The sequence below is a fragment of the Carcharodon carcharias genome, chromosome 16 (genome assembly GCF_017639515.1).
Source record: "Carcharodon carcharias isolate sCarCar2 chromosome 16, sCarCar2.pri, whole genome shotgun sequence".
NCBI lineage: Eukaryota > Metazoa > Chordata > Chondrichthyes > Lamniformes > Lamnidae > Carcharodon > Carcharodon carcharias.
Genome location: NC_054482.1, coordinates 51,699,700 through 51,726,263, shown reverse-complemented (window position 1 = coordinate 51,726,263; position 26,564 = coordinate 51,699,700). Strand labels below are relative to the sequence as shown.

The following is a 26,564-nucleotide window of genomic DNA, read 5'->3' as shown; positions in this document are numbered from 1 at the left end:
GACGCCATGAACCGATTTTTGGCCTTCTCTCTATATTGTCCGCTCACGCCCGAACACACCTGACCCCAGTGGGCACGGAAAATCCTAGCCCAAGGCTTGAGTACAAAAATCAAAGATTGTCCAGTGCAGTACTGAGGGAAGTGCTGATTTTCGGATGGGACGTTAACCAAGGTCCCACAGCCTGCTTGGATGGATGTAAAAGATCTCATGATGCTATTTTGAAGAGGTTATCCCTAATGTCCTGATCAATATTTATCCCTCAATCAACATCAGAAAATCAAATTAACTGGGCATTATCACATTGCTGTTTGTGGAAGTTTACTGTGCACATATTGGCTGCCACATTTTCTACATTACAACAGTGACATTTCAAAAAGTACTTCATTGGCTGAAGTGTTACATGTCCAGTGGTCATGAAAGGCATTATATAAATGCAAGTGTTTCCTCTTTTTATATTGGGAAAAATGGATGTACAAAGGGACATGGGTGTTCTTGTACACCAGTCAATGAAAGTAAACAGGCAAATGCAGCAAGCAATTAGGAAGGCAAATAGTATGTTGGCCTTCATTGCAAAAGGATTTGAGTTCAGAAGTAGGGATATCTTACTGCAGTTATACAAGGCCTTGGTGAGACCATGCCTGGAGTATTGCATGCAGTTTTGGTCTCCCTACCTAAGAAAGGATATTCTTGCCATAGAGGGAGTGCAGCGAATGTTCTGGCTATGGCAGTACTGTTGTATGAGGAGAGATTGGTTCGACTGGGCCTGTATTCACTAGAGTTTAGAAGAATGAGAGGGGATCTGGCTGAAAAGCATAAAATTCTAACAGGGCTAGACAGACTCGATGCAGGGAGGATGTTTACCCTGGTTGGGGAGTCTACAACCAGGGGCCACAGTCTCAGGATATGGGGCAGGCCATTTACGACTGAGATAAGGAAACATTTCTTCACTCAGAGGGTGGTCAGTCTGTAGAATTCTCTACCACAGAAGGCTGTGGAGGCCGGTTCACTGAATATATTCAAGAAAGAAATAGATAATGTTTTGGATATTAGGGGCATCAAGGGGTATGGAGAGAAAGTGGAAATATGGCGTTGAGATAGAGGATCAGACATGATCATGTTGAACGGTGGAGCAGACTCGAAGGGTCAAATGACCTACTCATGCTCCTAGTTTCTATGTTTCTGCTTCCAGCAGGAGGCATGAAGGTGGTAGCATGGTGTGAGGGAAATGGAGCCACCAATATCTGCATTTGGGTTGAAGTTAAAGGGAAATGTGGCCCTCAGAACATTCCTCCTCCTTCTGTCTCCCAATTACTCATGTGTCTCCCCACCTTTTGCTCCCATTATATTCCCTATCGTATATTTCCCACCTATCACTTTCCTTTCCTAGCTTTAGCCCTCTTCCACACCTCCTCCTTTTGTCATGACCATAGATCATAGCCCCAAATTACTTACAGACATATTGAACTTTTATGTAAGACATGTTTTTTTTAAATAAAGGACATACAAGCAAAAATTGGCTGAGACTGTAAAGTAACCACATGCTGGAAAATTCCTATGTGGATTACACTTGACCAACTAGTCCAAATGTTGCACTAAAAAAGGTGTCAAGGCCTATTTCATACAGAGGCACTTCAAAGGAAATGATGCAATGCAAAAACTGAACTGTAATCTTCTGTGGTTGTGGAGATAATGAAGGCTGATTACTATCTTAGCAGAAACCATCTCCTGTGAATTATATCCCAGACTGTGGACATGATGTGAGTTGAAAGGAAAGCAGATCTGGGCGAAAGATATGTTTGTTTTTTTTTCCCTTTCAAGGATTACACAAGAAAAAGAGTTAAAAAGCCAACTGCAACCCTAGTTCTGTGTGGTAGTTTTGGTGTTCCAGGCCTGATGTGCAAGGGTGTGCTGCAAAAGTTACAGCTGAAGAACATCAACGAGGCATCCCTGCGTTTCCAAGTTAAAAAAGTCTCTGTCTCTCTGATTGCTGGAAGCAAGTCACAAGTCAGCAAAACCACAGTCAAAAGGAAACAGCACAAATCCTTTCAGCTAACCTGCAGGACCAAGAATCTTCAAACCAACTGTTCAACTGCCCAAAGTCAGCTCTACCGGAATCATCCAACTTAACGGCTGCAACTATCACCATCTACTCCTTATGGACCAGCCAAAGACTAATTCGTATTTCTTTTAAACTTTTATCCCTGGACTCACTTCTCACTCTTAATCTGTGTGTGTGTATGTGTTGCATTTTATTGTTTTTTCTCACTTTTTAGTAACTAATAAACTCACTCTTTCTTTGATTCAAGAAAGCCTCTGCAAATTGGCTCCTTTTAAAACATAAATTCATTTGGACTGGGATAAGGTATCCACAAGGGAAGGGATCCTTTTTAAATTAAAGTTGTTGTGACCAACCGAGGGTGTTGAATAAAGAAGGGAAGCCAGTTTATCCCTCCTCACCCGGGAGTACCTTGTCCAGGATCATAGCAAATTGGGGGAACCTTGCCCGGGAACCGGTCATAACACTTTGAATGATCCCCTCAATGCTTGTATACTCCCTTCTTCCTGCTTCACTGTCACTCATCTCAACTATAACCATCTATTACTCTGCACCACATCCACTTATTTTCTCCAAAGATTGGTGGCAAGAGGTCCTGTTTCCTGGCAATGACATAGCTGTGGTGGAGCTTCATTGGAAGTTAGTTTGCAGCATGTGGGCACAGTCTCTCTTGAATGCAAATTCCTGGACAAATACAGGTAAGCATGTACTTGTCAATGAGTCTCAGTTGCAGGGCAATAGCAGATGGTTTATGTAAACCACTGGATCAAATTTTACTGGGCATCAATGTACCCTCTAATTAAATTTTGGCAGACAATTTGTTTAAGTGCTTACCCTTTTAAATTGATTAAGCATGGTAAATTAAAGAGGCCAACTTGTGCGGAAATTTCTGAGTTGCTGCATGGTCACATAGCTTAGGAGGGACTGCTAGGTACCTATCCTGTGCTTATCCTTTCTTCTTCCTCCCAAGATAAAAGAAGGGAGTTCCAATGGAACACCCATGCTGTCAGCTGAATCATCAAAGGGGTGAAAGGCAGGAGTGGGAGGGTTTGATATGGGGTAACTGCTTTTTCACTTTAAGGTCTGCCCATATGGTGCTCCACTAGGGGTAATAATCAGCAAAACTGAATCAGATCTTCCAGACCTCCTGATTGAGAAGTAACTTTCCATACACATGAAAAGCAGCAGACGAAGGGGCGAAGGCAGCGATAAGATAACGCTTGCAAAAATATTCAATTAAACAAAGGAGAATAATCACCGTGCTCGTAGTTTGAGATCCAATATTGATCAATGGCTGGGGGACACACTTCTTTGTTACATGTTGTGCGCTGATTGTGTCGGGTCCAAAATATTTCCCACCATGCCTTCTCTGAGTACATAAAGTCCTTCAACATCCTCCAGATGGTTTCTATTATATAACACATGCAAAAGGCACTCTCCAAGTGAGGGTGAAATACCCAACCAAAAAAATATATTGAGCTACAAAACAAAGTACAAATTGAACCTGGATTTAAATATATTATTCAAATTATTATTGTCTGATTTGCAAGCCAAAAATTCTCAACAACAATGTAGCTTTTACAAAAGAATTAAAATAGCAATTATCCAGTGCTGGAAAAAGGTCATTAACAAAAAATAACTTAAATACTGTCAAAAGACATTTTCCCTCAATGCCCACAATTGCTTGATTGGTGTGTTCACACCCGTGTGTGGAACTAGGTTCCAGGTTTAATTTCAATTAATAATGTTAGATAGACAGATTCTTGCTATACAAGGGCATAACAGGATAGCAGCCAAGGTTGGAGATGGAGTTAAGATAACGATTATCCACAATCTCATTGAATGGCTCAAGGGGCTGGATGCTCTTATTCCTACGTTCATAATCTTCTTTCTTTAGTGAGCTAGTTGATCACAGATGATGATAGATGGCCTTAGAACCACTAAATTGTGGCAAGGCAAATATTAGTCAGGGTTCTGTTCCTAATCATTACCTAGTGACTCTGGTGGAATCTATCTGTGTGGACTTCAGGAAGAAGCCAGGATCAGATTTGATTATTATCCATATGTTCAAATAGTTGATGAATACTCCTATAGAAAGAATGAGATTTGGATGTTGTTCCTGAAAATGACTGGCAGTATGGTACGGAAACCCATCACATGTCAGTCTTTGGGAAAGAAAGGGAGAAAATTAGGATGGAGTTACTGGGGAGAAGTTGTCTTCCATCTAATACAGGAAATTTTAAACAGCAAACCATTATAGCTTATGTTCTATAAAACCAATTGAGTGCACATTGTTGTGAGGGTGATTATGGGAGATAGAATGTTCTGTCAAAATTGTGAAGAATATTTTCATTGCACTTCAGACCTCCTCAAAAAAGTATTAAAACTGCCCTAACAACTGACATTGTTTCTAGAGGAGAAACAGCTGGTTATATTAAATTGCATCTGCCTGGAATCTAGTTAATGTAATACAGGTCCTTTAACACTGTGCTGCACTATATATAGAAACATGTATCAGAAGTGCAGAATGAAGCAGTGCACTAGGGCAAGATTTACATTGGCATGCAACGTACTGTTCAGTCTTCCTAATACAGCAGCTGTTAGTAGGATTGAATCAATCTCAGGATTTAATAGTATGTAAGTAATCATCACTTCCTGGCTACACAAACAGTGGGGGTCAAAAACAATGTGTGTTTATCTATGTGAGCTGCTTATAATAAAATATTAGAAACTTCCAACACTGGAATTCCATTGATTTCAAAGACTGGGATCATAATTGTGAAAATAAAGCATGTACAAAGGAATCTTTGTTGACACTGCACATGTCTGTAAATGGTAAAATGCCATAGACCCAGAAACTGGTCTGTTGTTCTGGTGGGCTTCCACAGAAACTCTAGGTGCTGCAAACCACACAGGACACAGAAGACTTGGGTCCTAAAATAATGTTGGAGTTTGCAGCACCCTTATTTTGAGGCAGGGCTCGGCCCGCCTGCCCTGAACTAGGTAATGATACAAAGGGGTGAAGCTGGTATATGTTTGCAGACTAGCAGGCTCAGTAAGAGAAGACACTCAACTCCTGAAGGTCTCAAGTGGGCCACATGAGTGTTGTCCAGGTCAACAAAGTGACCCAGACCCTGAAGGCAACACAATTAATTAAAAAAATATTATTAACTCCCTTGCCAAGGGGGTTGAAGAGGTTGGAAAAATCTTTCTGGGTGCTGGAATGGTTGAGAACCAAGCACCTCCGCAGATGCCAGCAGAGGCTAGACTTCCTGATCTTGTCGGCTGGCAGATTTCTGGGAAATGCCTTTCTGGCACGAGTTCCTAACTAGTAATATTTGAATCAGGTGATCTCCCACTGATCCTGATACTACAACTGAATCAATTTTACAGGTTGCCAGCAGGTACACATCCAGCTTAACTGAGCAGCATTAGCTGCCCTCTGATATCAGGTCCCTGTGGTCATTCTTGCTAGACAGTGAGTTTAAACAGTGGGCATAAGAATGTTGTTTAAAGGAGGGGGCAAAGGATCACAGCTGAACTTAAAACTCAAAGCTCTCCTTAATTTAACACTTTTAAAAATTTCCTCAACCAATCTTCTTCCCCTCCTGTAGGTCTGGGCTGCTTGCTGGGGAATTATTTCACACACCAGTACTTTATCAAAGTGACTAATATTTATATACATTTATTTGGCAGTCAGTGCTGGCAGGTTAATCCACAGTAAGATGGACATAATTGCTGATCCAAATCCTGTTTGCACCTGATGTCCACACACTTGCACTTCCAGAAGGGGCGAATGGATAGCATTCTAGAGCAAGAAGTCTGGCCCATTTTAGTCTCCTTAGGCCAATTAACTTTCAGGCAGGCTATCTATAACTGACTTTAAATTTCAGGAGTGAAGTAAATTTGAAGAAGGAGGTATACACTATTAGGGGTATATCCTTACTTCTACATGTGTCCTGGCCTGTACTACTGATGCCTGACTGAAATCTACAATTCAGCACAAAACAATCATGGAACCAGGGGTCTTTCTAATCTGTATGGCTAAACTATTTACTCAATGAGCCATCAAGGGAGTTAAATTGCAACCTCATTGAAAGATGCCATGGGTGACTGGCGTAGGAAAAAGAACAATGTTACAATCTAACAGGAGTGGTGTTCTGAGATTGGAAGATTGAGGTAGATTGTCAGAGTGCAGTAGGTGTCGTTTAGCAACTGTATGATACCTGACTGGGAATATTTGATCCTGACACTGCCTGAAATGGAATGTGCTCCATTCCATTACATTGACATTTGTTACCTTTATATAGCATCTTGTATCTTTTACAAACATCATTCACATAGAGTGATTAACTTCAAGTGTACTTGCTGTTTCTCTTGGGTGAGCACCTATGTAATGAGCTCCTCATGCATAAAAAAGCATTTGCTTAACATTTTTTCACGAAGAAAGTGGCCCCCTGAATTGTATTTTTTTCAGTTTAATAGCATCAGTTTCATTTTTGTTCTAATTCTTCAATTGTACTTTCCAATATTTAACATTTCGAGCTGATTGAGGCAATTTTTTTCAGGCATTACTTTCTAATTGATAGCATTTTGGCAAATTTACGGATTGATGTCTTTGGGGAGTGGTGTGAACTAATGATAAGAGTTCAAAGTTCTGGCCACCTAATCACAAGGCACCCTTGAAGGCTGCAGAGGAGGGCAGTGAAGGCAATTCCAGATATCAGAATATAAGTTCCAAGGGAAAAGGGAAGGCTTATTCTCTTTGGAAAAGAGGCACTGATGGAATTGGACAATGGGTAAGCAAAGGATTGAGCTCAGCTATAATAACCCTGAAGTGAATAGCCTAATGATGTTCCAGTCTAGATTTACTGATTGCTACTATTTTAAGGTGGATGTTTACCTAGTCATTGTAAACCAGTGTTAAAATAAACCAATTGGATAATTTAGGGTTCATCATCTAGTTTTATATGTTAACAGCCAGTGCTTGACACCTATGAAACTAAGAAGCAAACACCTTCAGTGGGTAGGGATGGGGATGTGTGTAATGGCAAGAAATATGTTTTAAAAAACTTAATGACAATATTTATACCACAGCATATATTAGAAATAAGGAAGTTAAAATAATAAATAGAAAAGATGAAGAAAAAGCAGAAAACTCAAGTTTAAAAAGCTTACTATTGTATATAGAGAATGAACTGACTGCTAAAATTCTATGCTTATACTGAAGTTATATATTATTTTTATTATTCATTCATGGGATGTGGGTGCCACTGGCTAGGCCAGCATTTATTTACTGCCCATCCCTAATTGATCTTGTTCAGAGGGCATTTAAGAGTCAACCACACTGCTGTGGGAATGGAGTCACTTGTAGGCCAGACCAGGTAAGGGCAGCAGATTTCCTTCCCTAAAGGACATTAGTGAACTAGATGGGTTTTTACAATAATCGGCAATAGTCATCGTTTGACTTTTAATTCCAGATTTTTGCTGAATTCAAATTTCACCATCTGCCGTGACAGGATTCAAACCCGGGTCACCAAGGCATTACCCTGGGTCTCTGGTATACCTTTTTTTTTGCAAAAATATACTTTATTCTTAAATCTTCAAAAACATTTCGAACCATTTTAAAATCACCTTTACAAAAATACAATCAGGTTCAACTTTTACAACATGAATCACAAGGTGTATCAGTACAAACAATGAATATTACAATCATCGGCAGACATTCATTTTAAGCTGTACAGCCTGAGGGACTCTTTACAGTTCCCAGCCCCTCAGTGCACTGTGGCAGAAAGGTCTTAGGCAGCGACCCTTCCCCATTGCGCCTTTGTGGCGGCTGCTTCAAGCTTAACTGTGTCCCTTAGCACGTAGTCCTGGACCTTGGAATGTGCCAGTCTGCAACACTCGGTCGGGGACAACTCTTTGCGCTGGAAAACCAACAATTTTCGGGCAGACCAAAGAGCGTCTTTCACCGAGTTGATGATCCTCCAGCTGCAGTTGATGTTTGTCTCAGTGTGTGTCCCTGGGAACAGCCCGTAGAACACAGAGTCCTGTGTCACAGAACTGCTCAGGATGAACCTCGACAGAAACCACTGCATCTCTCTCCAGACCTTCTTCGCAAAGACACAATCTACAAAGAGGTGAACAATGGTCTCTTCCCCACCACAGCCACCTCGAGGGCAACGTGCAGAGGGGGTGAGACTCCTGGCATGTAGGAAGGATCTTACAGGGAGGGCCTTTCTCACCACCAGCCAAGCTACGTCTTGGTGCTTGTTGGAAAGTTCTGGCGATGAGGCATTCTGCCAAATGACTTTGTCAGTCTGCTCAGGGAACCATCCCACAGGATCCACCCTCTCCTTTTCCCTCAGGGCCTTTAAGACGTTACTTGCCGACCACTGCCTGATGGACTTGTGGTCAAAGGTGTTTCTCTGCATAAATTTTCCCACGAGGGACAGGTGGTCCAACTACTTGGAGCATTCCGCGGCAACGTGGCCAGACCCATCCTTCGTAACACTGGGGACAGGTAGAACCTCAGCATGTAGTGACACTTGGTGTTTGCATACTGAGGGTCTACGCACTGCTTGATGCAGCCGCACACAAAGGTGGCCATCAGTATGAGGGCGATGTTGGGCACGTTTTTTCCCCCTTTATCTAGAGGCTTGTACATCGTGTCCCTGCAGAGTGTGGAATGGGCCAGACCTGCGCCACGTACAGCAACAGCGAGAGTGCCTCACACCTGATGACCAGGTTCTTACCCGCAATGGAGAGGGAGCGTCGCTCCCACATGCACAGTTTCCTTTTCACCATAGACACTCGCTCCTTCCAGTTTCTAACGTGAGCCCTGGTCCATCCGAACCATATGCCCAGCACCTTCAGGCCGTCAGCCCTGACAGTGAAGGGGACAAAGGATCGGTCAGCCCAGTTCCCAAAGAACATGGCCTTGCTCTTCCCACGATTTACCTTGGCTCCCGAGGTCAGTTCGAACTGGTCGCAGATGTGGATCAGTCTGTGCACCGACAGGGGATCCGAGCAGAAGACGGCGACATCGTCCATCTACAGGGAGGCTTTGACCTGAGTGCCTCCACTGCCTGGGATCGTCACTCCTCTTATGCCCGGATCCTTCCTGATGGACTCAGCAAAGGGTTCTATGCAACACACGAAAAGAACAGGCAAGAGAGGGCAGCCCTGCCTGACTCCAGATTTAATAGGAAAGCTATCTGATTCCCACCCATTGATAGAGACTGCACTACTGATGTTAGTGTAGAGCAGTTGGATCCAATTGCGAATTCTCTCCCCAAACCCCATTTTGGAGAGCACATCCACCATATAGGTGTGCGATATTCTGTCAAAGGCCTTCTCCTGATCCAGGCTGATGAGGCAGGTATCCACACCCCTGTCCTGTACGTAGGCTATCGTATTGCTTGTAGATGAGGGTGATAATGCCTTTCCTCATGGATTCTGACATACTGCCGGCCAGGAGCATACTCTCGTACACTTCTAGCAGATCCGGGCCGATCCAGTCCCACAGAGCCGAATACAACTCTGCCGGCAAGCCGTCGCTTCCAGGAGTTTTACTCTTCTCGAAAGACTCAAGGGCCTCAGTCAGTTCATCAGGAGTTAGCGCTTTGTCCAGACTCTCCCGTGTACTGTCGTCTAAGACCTCCATGATAGAGGACAGGAAGGACTGGGAGGCTGTGCTGTCTGTGGGCTTCACGTCATACAATCCGGCATAAAAGGATTTGCTGGTCCTCAAAATGTCGGACTGTGATGACTTTACTGAGCCATCTTCTTCCTTCAGGCTGCTGATCACAGAGCTCTCTCTGTGTACCTTTTGGAAGAAGAAACGTGAGCACGTCTCGTCCTGCTCCACGGAACGGACTCTGGAATGGAAGATGATCTTGGAGGCCTCCGAGGCAAAGAGCGAGGCTTGCTGGCTCTTCACCTCTTGGAGTTCCTCCTTGACATTGACCCCCATCGACTGCAGCCGGAGCAGATTCTGCATGTTTTTCTGGAGTCGGGACATTTCCCTCTGTTCCTTTCTAGCTTTCTGGGTGCCTTTGAGGATGAAAAACCTCTTGATGTTTCCCTTGATCGCTTCCCACCAGTGTGTCAGTGACTCAAAGTGGGGTTTCATGGTTCTCCAACCTTTGTAATCCCTCTTGAGCTCCTCAATATTCTCTGGGGTTAGCAGTTGCACGTTTAGCTTCCGTGCCAACCCTCTGGTCTTCCTCTAAGTGACAGTCAGCCAGTAGGAGGCAGTGGTCAGAGAAGATCACCGGCTTGACGTTGGTGGATCTGACTGCGAATGCACGGGACACAAACAGGAAATCTATCCTGGAACAGACGGACCCGTCAGGCCGCGACGAGGTGTATCTACACTGCGCTCCATCTGCAGGGTTGCTGAAGACGTCGTGCAGCTTGGCATCCTTTACTGTTTCCATCAGGGATCTGGATGTAGCGTCCAATCTTCTTTCGGCCCTGCCGGATCATCCAGTCGCATCGATGATGCAGTTGAAGTCACCGCTCAGAATGACTGGCCTGGAGGTTGCCAGCAGCAGTGGGAGCTGCTGAAAAACGGGGCGTAGACGTTAATTAACCGGAGTGGAGCATTCTTGTACATTACGTCTGCTACGAGGAGGCGCCTGCCTACCACCTCCTTAACCTGGGAGACGGTGAAGTTGCCTCCCCGCAGCAGAATACCCAGGCCGGAGGAACGAGAGTCGTTTCCTCCCGACCAGATTGATGGCCCATGGGACCACCATCGTGACCATTGCCTGTAGGAGCTGAGGTGCGGTATCGCACACTCCTGCAGAAACAACAGGTCAGCTTTGACCTTGGCAAGGTAGTCCAAGGTCGCAACACATCGCGTAGTAGATTTAATGCTACGCACATTTATGGATACAATCTTTACACCCATTTTAAAGCAGTTAGTCGCTTACCAAACCTGTTGTCTCTGAGAGTTCCAGACCTTTGGTCTGCTCCTTCATGCCCGTAGTGTGCTCAAATTGCTTCACTTTGGATGGGCTGAGGAAAGCGTCCTGAACCTCCCCATTGGCGGTGTTCTGCTCGGGTGGCATCTGGGGGTCCGTGCAGAGAGCGGGGTTTGAAATGTCCTCTGTTGGAGAAGCTTCTCCAATCCTCTCCCCCTCTGGGGCGTTGCTGCTCCCGGCTTCCCGGAGCTGGGGTGCGCTGAGCGCCTCACTGTTCCCAGATTCCTGGGGTTGTGGTGCACTGGCCTCTTTGGGTTGTGGGCAAAGTTGGGTTGCGCTGGTCTCTTCATTGTCTCCAATGTTCTGGAGCTCGGGTGTCTTATCCTCCAACTCCCTAGCGTTTTGCCGCTTCTTCTGTTGGTGCCGCCCTGGCCCTTCTTCATCCGAATAGCTGCTGATCTTGTTATCCGTGATAGATAGGAGACGCCTCTTGTCTGGGAAGTGGCTTGGTTTCTTCTTAGCCCCTTCTTCCTTTTGGCTCTCTTCACCAGCTGCCACTCCCCCTGCTGCTTTCCCACTGCTGCCTCCTCCTCCTCCGTTGATTCGCTCTCCTGAGGAGTGGGAGGTTCAGGGGGCAGTGCTGTTGATTGGCCGTCTGTTGCCCCAATCTTTTGCTCCACCTTGTTTCTCTCTGTGTCCTCCTTTGTCCCGTTGTTCTCCCTGGGGGCCTTGGTGGTTGGAGTGACACGAGGCATTTCTTCTGCTTCCCCCTCGTTGGCTTTGGCTGCCTGCGCATAAGTACGGCAACGTTTGGGGCAGGTCTTGTAGAGGTGACTTGCCTCGCCACACAGGTTGCAGCACTTAGCCTGTTTACAGTCTTTTGTCTGGTGCCCTTCCTGTTTGCAGTTCTTGCAGAGGACGGCGCTGCAGTTGGCTGCCACATGGCCAGACTTGCCGCATGAGCAACAAAGTTTGGGTTGCCCAGCGTAGACAAGGTAGCCACGGCTTCCCCCGATAGCGAATTTGGAATGGGGGTGGAAGATGGCTCCCTTACCGTCGGTCTTGAGCATTACCTTAAACTGGCGTTTACATGTCCAGATCCCCAAATTATCTTTAACTTCAGTGCAGCTCCCAACCTTATTAAAGTACCTGGTAAGGAAGGTGAGCACGTCAGCGACAGGGACGTAGGGGTTGTACAGATGCACCGTGGCAACCCGTTCACGATGCAACGGTAGAACAAAGAGCGGCTCCGCCATCAGGACCTTCATTTCTGGCAGGTCTTTCTTTTCCTCAAACACCTTCAGGAGTTTGACACAAGCTGCCACATGCTTGAAGGTCACATCAAAGAAACCAGCGCTGGGGAAATCCTGTAGGCAGTAGATATCCGCAGCCTCAAAACCACACAGCTTGAATAAGATCCTCTTCGTGAAGAAGGTCCTATCCATTCCTGTTCCTTGCTCACTACCCTTCACCATGACTCGGATGGTGTTAGGTACCCCATGGTAAGGGGTTTGACTGGTTATAGCCATTGCTCTTTCCCTGGCAAAAACGCGATGAAGGTCTCTCCCCTGCCAGGTAAGTAAGATCATGACCCCACGGGTCTCTGGAATACCAGTCCAACGACAAAACCACTACGTCATCGGCTCCCTCATATATAAAAAAATAAATGTCTTGTATATGGTGTGCTCTTCTTATCAATGTCACACTAACTTTGTCCTGCTAATATATGTATCATGATCATTTTCATCAGCTGGGTGAGAGGTGGGTGGTGCAATCGCCCTGCCTACCCAATGGAAATCATTGGCATGTGAGCCATGACAGGTCTGTTTAATTATAATTAACAAGCTGCGAGCGCTAAACAAATGCTAATAGCAGCTCACTAATTGGAGGGGATAGGATGTCTGACGGCACCTCTGCAGAGCTTAGCCAGTCATTGTAAATAAAGGGTGGGAGGACGTGATACAAGTGGAAGATCGCTGAAACTCAGGCACCCCTTTAAGAAATGTTGGTTAGGCTGTGCAAGAACCAAAGAAAAACTACCAAGAACCAAAAATGAGAGAGTGTGCTGTGCATAATTACATCAAGGTCCCATTAAAGTCATAAGATGGCAATTTGTATGGCTTAAGGAGGCACCAGCCTATTTCCAGTGGGTGCCTGGGCTGGAGCTACAGCAGGAAGTATCAAGATTTCAATGTACCCACCAAACAATAAAGACAAAGTTGGGCTTCTTGTCTAGTAGTATGAATTGAATTGTGGACTATAACTCAAAGAGATCAAGTGATCTCTTGAAACACCCAAGTGAAAGTCAAGGACCTGTGCACTTTATGCAGTGATCAATATGATAATGTACACTCCTGTGTAATTCAACATCAGCTCCCCTTTATTAGTACAGAGTTTATTTCTCTATCCGACCATTATCACAAAGGTGAACAGAACTCACAGCAGTAGAACTAGTACTGGTCCTTTAAACCTTCACATTACAGTGATTGTTTAGCTAACCTTATGGATTTCCTGCTTTTAGCAGAATAAAGGCTAAGAATGCAAGATGACTCTCAATGGCATTTTATGACTATGCTTGAGCCCGATGAATAATGACGTTTATCTGCAAAAAGAAAAGGCTGCTTTAGCAATGGATTCCATCAGGGGTTAAATGATCCTAAAGGTGAACATGGTAGTTAATTTTTTTTTACAAACAAAATGGGCCCTACAAATGGGACTTAAAACTAATATAAACCTGGGCCAAATTTAAGAGTTGGTGTTTATCCTGACAATACCCATCTCTTTTAAGCCAGCCTTACTTTTGATATTTAAAGTGACTTCGAGGCTCCCATACACTGAAAGCTTAGTGAAAATTGCACTTTCTGGTGTGATACGAAGGCAGCAAAGCCTAAGTTTGATCCACAGTCTGACCTTAGTTAGCAGATATTAGCTACAGTGATGATAGAGGGCTCTCAGCTGGCCTTAGCATTTCAAGCTAACAAATAAAAGATAAATAAAAAATGACCAATGTCCTACTTCTAATGAGTATGTGGGATGGGGTGTATTTGTCTGTGCGTGCATGTACTTGGTAATAGGAACAAATTGAAAAATGATGCTCAGCTTGGGTTCGGCCAGAATCACTCAGCTCCAGACCACAACCTTGGTCCAAACAGGCACAGGAATGAGTTGAGAGTGCCTACTCTTGATATCAAGGCAGCATCTAACCTGGCATTAAGGAACCCTAGTAAGATTGAAATCAATAGAAATCAGGCAAAATTCCCCACTGGTTGGAGTCATACCTAGCACAAAGAAAGATGGCTGTGATTGTTGGAGGCCAATTATCTCAGCTGCAGGACGTCACCCAGAGGAGTGTCCTCAGCCCAACATTCTCCAACTGCTTCAAGAATGACTTTCCCTCCATCATAAGGTGAGAAGTGGAGATGTTTGCCTATGATTGCACAATGTTTAGCTTCATTTGTGAATCCTCAGAAATGAAATAGTTCATGTCCACTGTCATGACTCACTGGGGATAGTGCACTCCAATATCAAGTCCCACTGCTCCCTGAGCCGCAACAAATATGAAAAGTTTGATCAAACCACCTACTTGTTTAATTTAGGTTAACAGAATACGAGCACCAGGTTTGTAAACTTAATAAGTAAATAACTGTTTATTGAACAGATTGTCTTTAACCAGTGGCAAAAGAAAGAAATATGAACTGCTAATTTCTAACTCCATAACTTAAGCTCCACACCTCCTTAATTCCCTATACAGGCACAAGACACATAAGACACACAAAAACATGCATTTTAAGGGTGGGATAAAACAGTTCAATAGCACCAAAGAGATAAAAACAAAATACCGCGGATGCTGGAAATCCAAAACAAAAACAAAATTACCTGGAAAAACTCAGCAGGTCTGGCAGCATCGGCGGAGAAGAAAAGAGTTTCGAGTCCTCATGATCCGTGTTTACTAAAACCTGCTTTCACAGCCATATCTCCTTTCTCAGTGACTGTCTCCATCTCCGACTTACCCCACGTGGATTTCAACTGAAATTCCATCCCTCTTGTTTTGAACCCACCCAGGATTACAAGTAGCTCCGGGACATAAAACCTTTCTCGGACTGCTGTTCCCGTCATATTCTGAGATCCACACTCAGTGCCATGCGCCACCGTATGAACACACTCGACCTCTCCCTCCAGCAGCACCGCTGTACCCTTTTACAAAGCTGCGCGTGCCCCCAGTTTCATTTTATTCTTTGTCTCATCCGACGCATCAACAAGAAACTTTTTCTCTTTCTCTCAAGCGCTAAGGAACGCAAGCTCCAACAACTCATCGACACCAACACCCGTCTAGGACCCTCCACCCCTGCCTGTCCCTCTGTCCCCACCCCATCTTCCAATCCCAGCCCCAGCCGTGTATTCACTATATGACCTTCCCTCTCCGACGCTGAACGTTCAGTGGTCAGCAAAGGACTTAGTTTCATACCCTTACACCCTCATCTCAGTGAATTTCGGGCTCGGCACGACGCTGAACTCTTCTTCCGCCGTCTTCGTCTCTGTGCTCACTTCTTTGGGTAGGAGTTCTCTTCCCATTCAACGGATCCTTTTACTCACCTCCAATATTCTCCCTCCACCTGGACCCCTCCCTCTGGATTCTGACCTTCTCTTGATCTTTTCATTGAGAACTGTCGGCGTGACATTAGTCGTCTCAATTTCTCTGTTCCTCTCACCCATTCTAATCTCTCTCTCTCTGAACTTACTGCACTCGGTTCTCTCAGGTCCAACCCCAACATTGTCATCAAAACCGTCGACAAGGGTGGTGCTATTGTTGTCTGGTGCACTGACCTCTACCTCGCGGAGGCTGAGTGTCAACTCGCAGACATTTCCTCCTACCTCTCCCTGGATCATGACCCCACCACTGAGCATCAAGCCATTGTTTCCAGGACTGTCACTGACCTCATCTCCTCTGGAGATCTTCCTCCCACAGCTTCCAACCTGATAGTCGCCCCAACCTTGGATGGTCCGCTTCTATCTCCTACCCAAAATCCACAAACAGAACTGTCCCGGTAGACCGATCGTGTCAGCTTGCTCCTACCCCACGGAACTCATTTCTCGTTATCTTGACTCCCTTCTCTCTCCCCTTGTCCAGTCCCTTCCCACCTACATCCGTGATTCCTCTGACACCTTACGTCACATCAACAATTTCCAGTTCCCTGGCCCCAACCGCTTCCTCTTCACCATGGACGTCCAATCCCTCTACACCTCCATCCCCCACCAGGATGGTCTGAGGGCCCTTAGCTTCTTCCTCAAACAGAGGCCCGAACAATCCCCATCCACCACTACTCTCCTCCGTCTGGCTGAACTTGTTCTCACACTGAACAATTTCTCCTTCAACTCTTCTCACTTCCTCCAAATAAAAGGTGTGGCTATGGGTACCCACATGGGCCGCAGCTTTGCCTGTCTCTTTATGGGGTATGTGGAACATTCCTTGTTCCAGTCCTACTCCGGCCCCCTTCCACAACTCTTTTTCCGGTACATCGATGATTACTTCCGTGCTGCTTCATGCTCTTGTCGGGACTTGGTTTACATGGACTGTGTATTTACCGTGAACATTAGAGCATAAGATAGCTTTTGTAACTTGTGTTATCCTTACAAATCTGTATATATCTGTAAAGGTGAAGGAGTATTGTAATATAGTTCATCTTTTCTTGTTGAATAAATGGTTTATTCTTTTGTTAAAAATCCATCAGCTGACCCCTGTGCCTCTGTTCAGTAGCTACTCTCTGTGTATCTAAACAAACAAAAGTAAAAGTTAGGATTTATCAAGCTGGGTTCCACTCTGGGATCAGGCTTGTCCAGGGGTAACCTCAGCTTAGAGCATAACCATGGCACTGTATCAAACGCCTTTTGGAAGTCCAATTACACCATATCAATGGCCTTGCCTTCATCAACCATCCCTGCTACCTCTTCAAAAAACTCCAGCAAATTAGTTAGGCTTGGTTTTCCTTTAACAAGCCCAAGCTGACTCTTCTGAATCAATCCACATTTTTCCATGTGGCTATTAATTCTATCCCAAATAATTGTTTCTATAAGTTTCCTGACCACCGAAGTTAAACTGACTGGTTTGTAATTGCAGGGCAGATCTTTACAACCTTTTTTGAACAAGGACGTAATGTTTGCAATTCTCCAGTTCTCCGGCAGGTCCCCCGAATCCAGGAAATATTAAAAGATTATTGCCAGTGCCTCTGCAATTTCCACTCACTTCCTTCAATATTCTTGGATGCATCTTAACCAGTCTCGGTGCCTTATCAACTTTAACTACCAACAGTTTATCCAATACCTCCTCCTTAACAATTTTAAACACTTTGACTGAGTTTCCTCCTCTGTCACTATGGCTTGGGCAACATCTACCTCGTAGGTAAAGACAGATGCAAAGTATTCATTTAACACCTCAGCTATGTCTTTTGCCTCTATGTGTAGATCCCCTTTTTGGTTCCTAATCGGCCCCGCTCCTCCTTTTACCACCCTTTTGCTACCGATGAGCTTATAGAATAATTTGGGATTTCCTTTTATGTTAGCTGCCAGTCTTTTTTCATAATCTCTTTTTGCTTCTCATATTTGCTTTTTTACATCCCTCTGAACCTTCTATATTCAGCTTGATTCTCTATTATATTTGCTACCTGACACTTGTCATAAGCATACTTTTTCTCCTTTAACTTAATTTCTATCTCCTTTGTCAAAAAGGGGGATCTGGATTTGTTTGTCCTACCTTTCCCTTTTGAGGGAACATACCATGACTGTGCCCAAACCATCTCCTTTTTGAAGGTAGCCCATTGTTCAGCTACTGTTTTTCTCACCAACCTTTGGTTCCAGTCTATCCGGCCCAGCTCTGTTCTTGCCTCATTAAAGTCTGCTCTGGATTGTTAACGATGTGTGGCTTGTGCACAGATCAGCCTAGCTATTTCCCTATCAGTTCCCCTGCAACTACCACCTGTTTCATGTCTCACATGACTGTAGCACAGACATTGGAGTTGTACATATCAATGCATGTTTGTTGCTGCTGGATCAGTGGAAGAGAAATTGCACATAATTTCATACTTCATGTGTGCCTTTCTATGTTTGGCTTCAGCTCAGGACTTCCCCACATTTACAGGGCAGCTGATCTAGGCAGCATATGGATGATAGAAAATGTGCTCCTGAATTCCGTAGCACCATGCACTGACTTCCAGGATCCCCTCAACACTATCTTTAAAAAATTAGTGATAAGCTTGCAAAACACAAGAAGGAAGATTAAAAGTGACAATAATGAGAAACTAAAACATATACTGATGACAGAATGGGGAAAACGAGCAACATCTCTACAGGTTCTGACAGAGCTATTACACGTATCATTCATCTGGTTTTGTCATTGACCTATAGCTTAAAATGTCAAAACTATAAATCTGTATTAAGCCAACTTAAAACTTGCATGCATATTAGAAAGGAGTGACTCTGAATTACTGCTCACAACAGTTCCACAAGAGGGTGCAAAAACCAAATATATCCAGTATATCCAGTGAAGAGGTTTTGTCCGTTCTAATTTTTAGGAAGTAAAACAGAGAGAAAATTTAGAAAAACATTTAACACCTGAATCCTGAAATTTTTTTTTAAATGAAGCAGTTTTTTTTGAGACTCAACAGGGCCTCTTCAGTGATTTTATTTGGCTCCAAGGAAACATGCCTGGTGATAGGAGAGAAGAACCAAGTTGATCCTTTGTGACAGATGTGGCTATCTAATATCCAAGCCAGATAGATCTGCAGTGATAAAAGAAAAATACTATGGATGCTGGAAATCTGAAATAAAAACAGAAAATGTTGGAAAACCTCAGCAGGTCTGGCAGCATCTGTGGAGAGAGAAACCGAGTTAATGTTTCAAGTCTGTATGACTCTTCTTCAGATCTAAAGAGAAGTAGAAATGTGATCGATTTTATACTGTTTAAGGGAGTGTGGAGCAAGATAGAAGGTCAAGGATAGGTGGGAGCTAAGGAGCGATTGACAAAGATGTCATGGACACAAGACAATGGGAGTGTTAAAGGTAGTGGTAAAAACTAAAGAAGGTGCTGCTAGTGGCATAAAGGTAAGATAGCAGCATGTGTTGATATTTATTTATTTAAATTTCAAAAAAAATTTAAATACTCTTCCCCAAATTCCAACCCCAGCACCAGCCCCCACCCCCACCAACCCCAGCTCTCCCACAGCAGGGCCATTTGTCACTCATTTCTATGTTCTGCTTTTACAGAGTGCTAACCCTTGTTCTGCCATTAACACATTCTGCTATCTTACCTTTATGCCACTGTCAGCACCTGCTTTAGTCTTCAGCACTACCATTAACACTCCCTTTATCTTGTGCCCATGACATCTTTGTCAATCTCTTCTGAGCTCCCACCTATTCCTGACCTTCCATTTTGCTCCACCTGCTCCACCCCCTTAAACAGTATAATATCCATCACATTTCTAATTCTCTTTAGCTCTGAAGAAGAGACATACAGACTCGAAATGTTAACTGTGATTCTCTCTCTACAGTGTTGGTGCTGCCAGATCTGCTGAGTCTTTCCAGCTTTTTCTGTTTTTACATCCGCAGTTATTTATTTTCTGGAGACTCGTAAACATGGTGATGTATTTCTGTATGTCAGGCATCCAGCTGACTAAACCATTTACTTCCAGAACATGCTAAAAGATTCAAAATTAAACTTAGAGAGAAGCTCTACTGATGTCCTCAAAAGATTAACTTTCAGCTGAAATGTGTGATGTGGCTTGGATTTTGTAGTCAGTATTGCAGAAACAGCGGCTGTTGTTGAATACACTCACAGCTGCCCACAGACTTTCCATGGCTTCTGCATACTAACTTGAAATAGCTAGGGAGCTATTTCAATGTAGCGTCCTCTACAGAAGGCGTATGATGTGTGTGAACAGGGCAAGCCACAGTGTGTCTCTTCAACCTATCATATTAAAGAATCCATACTGAGATATGCTGAGTCTAAATCAGGAAGTCTAAGTTATAATATTTATTTCAATGTCAAATTATGTACAGAAAGCAAACTAAAAAGGGGGAAAGATGGGATTAAGAGAGAGAGAGAGAGAGAAATAAAAGAGTGAGAAAGAAAAAGCAATTGAAAAAAATCTCCACCAACAATTAAAATCTTAAGAAATGAGACTCTGGGGCAGGATTTTCCCGTCGGACAGCAGGGGGTGGGGCCCATTGCTGATGCATAAAATGACGCGTGGTGACATTGGGTGGAACTCCCAACGTCAAGGTTCCCCATTTAAATTTTCAGGTGGGTGGGGGCGCAGCAAAATCAGCCAATTGAGGCCATTGACAGAGTAATTGAAGTAATTAATGGACCTGTCTGTCCACCCTTAAGGTTGGTGGGCAGGCCAAGAGCCCTGGTGGGCTTCAGAAAAAGCATGAAACCTCATCTACGGATGGGATGACGTTTCATGTAGGTTTTAAAAAATTTAATTAAAGTTTTTAAAAAAGTTATGGATATGTCCCAACTCATGTGACAGTGTCACATGAGGGGACATGTCAGGGATTTTTTAAAAAAAATTTTAAAATATTTTTTATTTTAGAGCTGAACTCCCTGAGGCAACACTTAGACTCATGGAGATGTGCACGCTCTTTCATGCGCATGTGTGAAAAAGCGCACTCTTGGATTTAGGGACTACCTCCACTCCCCACCCCCCTGCCCACACAGGGAGTGCACAGCGCTTCTGTGTGGACGTCACACTGAGCGGGCCTTAATTGGCCCGCCCACATAAAATGGTGGCCACGCCTCTTGTACGCCCACACTTCAACTTCCCCTCCATGGGGGGAAAATCCTGCCCCGAGATTTGTAAAATTAAATTTTCAGGGCCAAAGAGGTTGGTTGGCAGTGAATAAAACTTACTATGCTGTTAAAAATATAATTTGCACTTGAATGGGCAATCCCTAACATTTTTGACATGTTTAGCGGGTACCTAGTAGAGAAGTACCACAATTTGATACCCTTCATGCTGATAGTCTCACCATTGTTCCTAACAAAAAAATCCAATGCATTATTTTCACTGCAACAAACCTATCAGAATGTACCAGGACCAGATAATATAATTATATACAATAGTACTATTCAACAGTCCACCAGATGGTGCTAGATTTTGTGTTATGGTACTTGTGTGCTGTGCAGAGATTTCTACATGTATACTGCAATTGGATTACTGACTATAATTTAACAAAGCCCATCCCTCAAAGCCCAAGAGAATTGTGTGTTTTCATATATATAAACATATATATAATAAAAGACATGTCAATGCAATAGAGTAGTAGAGGTGGAATTTAAACAAATCCTCTTGTGTATTGTTTCTACATGCTGCCAAACTGAGCTTGCACGATACTGCGTGACAGTAATTGAAACTAGTCTCTCCACTGTACAGCTGTACCAACACATTAAAGGTGTATCTAAATTATAACTTTAACATTTCTACTTTGGTGCAGAGCTAAAGTTGCAGATAAAACTCTGGAGGCTGGACAGAGAAAGAATTAATGTGACACTCCATGCAGAAAGTAGTCTCATACCAATCACATTTGACTGTACATGGGTCCAACTCCCATATAGTGTCAAGCCTAGTGTTTGGGATATAGAATGGAAGACCTGGGGAGAGGAATACAGACAAATCCATCCATGCTTTCATAATGTTTAAAACATAATCATCATGGAAGGAGTTGTGGGCAGGAGAATTGCAACTGGAGCCAGTCATTCTAAATGAACTGGAACGGATATTGAACTATCAATCTAATACTATTAACTGCAGTATAAATACACAATAAAATAGCTGCACATTGCTGGACTGACTGGGCGTAGTGACACAGCAATCCTGCCCATTGAACTAATATTTAATTTACTGAATTTCAGCACATAATCAAATCCTAGTCATCCACTGGATCATAAATTCTGACTGGGTGGTGAGATCGAGGTGGACAAGGGGAGGGCAGTGAACTTAAAAGAGAGCTACTAGGTGAGAGAAAACCTAATGGATCGGATTAAGTTCTGGGCTTCACCTGTTGGCCCTGTATGGGAACCCTACAAGAACATTATTAAGTTTCATTTGGATTTCTGCCTCCATCAACTTTCCACGTTTCCATAATCTAGCTAATAGCTAGGATGAGATTTTGAGCTAATATCTGACCACCTTCCTACAGACAATTAAACATCAGAGAAATGTTGGAATTTGGATTCATGATCAGTTGGTACCTGTGGATAAGTACCAACACTGGCATAAGTCCTTGCCTGAAAGAGAGGATGGGAGAAAGATACACAATGCAGGTGGAGTGGTTTATTTTGACATGAAATTCTTCAAGCTAAATAGCATTTCAAACAAAAATGAGTGACTGCCACTCCTAGTAAGGGACACTCAGCAAATTTAAGTGTTGCAAGTGTTGCATAGCAAATTATTAGTATGGCAATTTCAAAGTACCAGCTCACTCTAGAGGACTAGATGCAGGACACAATAGAGTAGCACATGCTGGATTGGGATGCAGGTGTCAGTTCTTTAGTCTTTAGACAATATGTGTGCCCCCTATCCAGTGTTTTACAGTTCTTAGTTTCATTAAGCAACATGTGCAACTTTTTTTAATGCAGACATCACAATTGTCAGAAACAAGAACAATAACATTAATCACTTAGTGAATGTGATGATTTTAAATTTGCAAAAATCCTACACCCAGTTGTTGCAAATCCTTGTACTCTGATGCAGATCTCACAACTTATGAGCCCCTGCTCCAAAAGAACTTTGAAAAAACATTGGATCACATCACCTGATTCCACAACACAATAACTCTGTAACTATAATGGCAAATGCTTTCCAAATATAACCTTTCAAACCGCTTCAAAGTTACTTTAAAAAAGCACAAATTATGTTTCCCCACTCCAACTCCAATCTTTTCATCTAGGTTAAGTCAAATAGTTGCTGGAATCAACTCTCTCTTAAAAGGCTCCAAGTTCAGATTAGTTGTTGTCACAGTGTGGATGCTGGGAGAGGCGGACTTGCTAGAAGATGGGCAGGTGTATGCCATCTCAGACAGGGAAGTGAGAGATTTGAAAGTTGAAGAGGCCTTTCCCTCCCTGGAATTTCACCATTAGTAAGCTAATTATGCAGGGTTATGATTATGATCACAAAGACACTTTTACACAAATTGGAAAGAGAAAAGCATAGCTGCAGGCAGGATTGAATAGAGAATAATCCTGGTAATGGTAATACAAGGACGAACTGGAGTCCTGAAAGATTTATTGGGATTCTCCCAGGAAAAGGGGATGGTGCTAATCATAAAGTACAGAAACCCCGCAAACTTCCTATACAGGTAGTTCGTCCTGGGGAATATCTTCACACACAAGCCTCTGATAGGCAGCAGAGATGTTAGCTTCACATGATAACCAGATACTAGGTAGGTCTGCATAAATCTAGTAAATAATTTTAAACAGACATTTATACAAAATAGTGTATTTTACACACTCCAGAGTATTTCCTTAAACAAAAGAAGAGTACAAGCAGGTTTTTCCTCCAATTTTTCAAACTGGGATAGTATATGAGGCAGATTGCTATTCCAGACAAATGCTACCTCAGTGCAAATAGTCACTGAGTTACTGTACAATAACTGTAAACTTTAGCACAGGCACAATGATTCAAGACGAAGCAGTAAATGTGACTTACGAGGCTTTCTCAAGCAGCTCAGTTTTTTCATTCAGTTCTTGTTTCAGGCTCTCCACTTCTACCTTCAGCTCGATGTTCTGAAAGACAGATGACTTGGTGAGTGTCACAGCTTTGACAATGATTCAGGCTAATGATTTGCTGCAGCTCAGATCTGCTCAGAACATGGTACTTTCACTGCCTCTGGGATTTTTTTAAACACAAACTGTGATTTGCCCAGTAAGCATAGAACATATGTTGCAGGTTGATGCACTGCATCAAATCTGTTGCTCTATTAATGACCTGGGACAAAATTGTTATGAATGGAAGGTGACAGATATGAAAATAAAAATTCAACCTTATAAAGAGAGAAAAAATTATTTGCATTTTTAATCACACCTTTCATAACTTCAGGACATCTCAAAGCACTTTACATCCAATTATGTGAGGACACCATTGTAATGTTGGAAACGGGAAAGCCACTTTCTGAACAGTCAATTCCCATAAACAACAATAAGATAAATGACCAGATTAACTGTCTTAGAGATGTTGGTTGAAGATTAAAGCTTGTGGGAAAACTACTGGACAAAACTACAAGGACAACATTAATTTTCACTTGGAGAGGCATGGATTATTAGTGACAGTCAGCATAGTTTGTTAAAGGCAAATCATATCTGACTAACCTGATTAAGTTCTTGTGAAGTAACAGAGAGGGTTGATGAAGGTAGTACAGTAGATGTGTACATGGACTTTCAAAAGCATTTGATAAAGTGCCTCATAACAGACTTATTCAGAAAATAAAAGGACATGGCATTAAAGGTTTGGTGCTAACTTGGGTATGAAATTGGCTAAGGGATGGGAGGTGGAGAGTAGTGTTGAATGAATGTTTCTCTGACTGGAGAGCAGTATGCAGTGGGGTCACCAAGGGGTTGATGTTAAGACCACTGCTTTTCTTGTTATATATAACCTTGACTTGGGTGTGGAGAGTACAAAGTTGAAATTTACAGACAACACAAAGCTTGGCAATATAGTAAATAATGAGGATGATAGCAGACTGCAAGGATGCAGAAAGACTGGTGAAATGTGCAGACATATGGTAATGCAGATAGATGTGAAATGATGCATTTTGGGAGAAACAACATGAAAAGGCAGTATAATCTAAATGGTACTACTTTGAAGCGGGTGCAAGAACAGAGGCACCTGGGGGTGCATATTCACAAATCTATGAAGGAGGCAGTTAAGAAGGCATATGGGATTTTTAGTTTTGTAAATAGGATACAGGTACAATGTTTCAAAACTGGCAACTTTGGGACTGAGGCCATGCCGAATTTCAGATCTTGCCACATTTTGGGTTGGGCTATGGGCAATTTGGGTCAGGCCAGGTCAAGGGTTGCTCGGAATGTGGAAATAGACTGGCACATGAAGCAGCAAAGCTGAAAACTAATCAGGCTCCACACTGAACCAATGCAATGCCTAGCCAAATAAGGCAATTGTTATTTTTTTGCAATTGCTGTAAAATTGATGGATGGCACATTATAAAAATGCTCGTTTTTCAGACAACTCCTGTTCTTGGACAAATTGTGATTGAATATAAGCAAAAAAGTCATGGTATAATTTTACAAATCACTGGTTAGGCCTCAGGTGGAGCATTGCGTATAATTCTGAACATCGCACTTTAGGAAGAAAGCAAAGGCCCTGGAGAAGGTACAGAGGAAGGTTACCAGGATGACAGCAGGGATGAGGGAGTTCAGTATGTGGAGAGTTTGGAGAACCTGGGATCATTCTCCTTAGAGCAGAGGAGACTAAGGGGAGGCCTAATAGAGTTACTCAGAATTATGAGGGAGTTTGATGGAGCAAATATGGAGAAATTATTTCTTCTGACAAGTGGGTTGGTAACCAGAGGTCATAGATTTAAAACAATTGGCAAAAGAACTAGTGGGGGGACAAGAGGAGAAATTTCTTCATACATTGGGTTGTTAAGATTTAGAACACACTACTGAAAAGGTGATGGAATCAGATTCCACAGGAACTTTTAAAAGGCAATTGAACATGTACTTAATTTATAGCATTGTGGGAATAAAGCTAGATGTGGGACTAAACAGGACAGCTCTTTCAAAGAAGTGGTGCAGACTTGATGGGTCAAATGACCTCCTCCCGCTCTGTAAAATTCTATGATTCTATCCTGGGGCACTTTTCACAGAAAAACTTTCCTGCTCTTCTTTCAATAATGCCATGCAATTTTTTATGTCCACTTGAGAGTGGAAGAGGGCATGGGTTTAACTTTTCACCTGAAAGATAGCATCTACAACAATACAACGCTCCCCCAGTACAGTACTGGAGTGTCAAAAACCAAGGGGGTCTTATTTAATGCTTTGAGAATAGTATTTCTACGGTGCTCCTTCTACTCTTAATTTTGTTGGGGTTGGTGGAAAATCAAGGGGACATGGTGTAAAAATATACTGTTTTTCCTGATTTTATGCCCAAGTTACAGCAGACGACTGAAAGAATCCCCACAGAAATTCCAGATAAAAAGGGCACACTCAAAACATTAACCTTTCATTCTCTTTCACATGGTGGGCCTTCAGTGCATTTACATCATTTTTTATTACAGTTCTGTTGGATTATATTTGCATGCTTGTTGTAAGGGGTTAGTACTACTGATAAATTTGAGTAGCAAACACTTCATAGGAAACTCTGTGTTTAGTTACAAAGGTTCTCAGCAGTAATTAAACATGTGCTTACATTTCAAACTCTACCTCTACACTGTGCAAACTATTAACTACTGACTACAGACTACTAACTACAGAGGTAGCCCACGCTACTCTGCTATTGGATACTAAGATCATGTGATCTTCCATTATAACATTCTTCTTAAAGGTATATTACACATCAAACTACCAC

The 26,564-nt window shown here is 43.0% G+C and overlaps 1 protein-coding gene across 1 annotated transcript in view; it reads right to left on the bottom strand.

Moving 5' to 3' along the window:
• LOC121289280 (phosphodiesterase 4D interacting protein) overlaps positions 1–26,564 on the bottom strand; it is a 288,682-nt gene that overhangs the window by 249,785 nt on the left and 12,333 nt on the right. Inside the window, exon 2 of the mRNA XM_041208572.1 lies at positions 23,688–23,764. Coding sequence (XP_041064506.1) covers positions 23,688–23,764 — 77 coding nt within the window. The remainder of the gene's footprint in view (positions 1–23,687; positions 23,765–26,564) is intronic.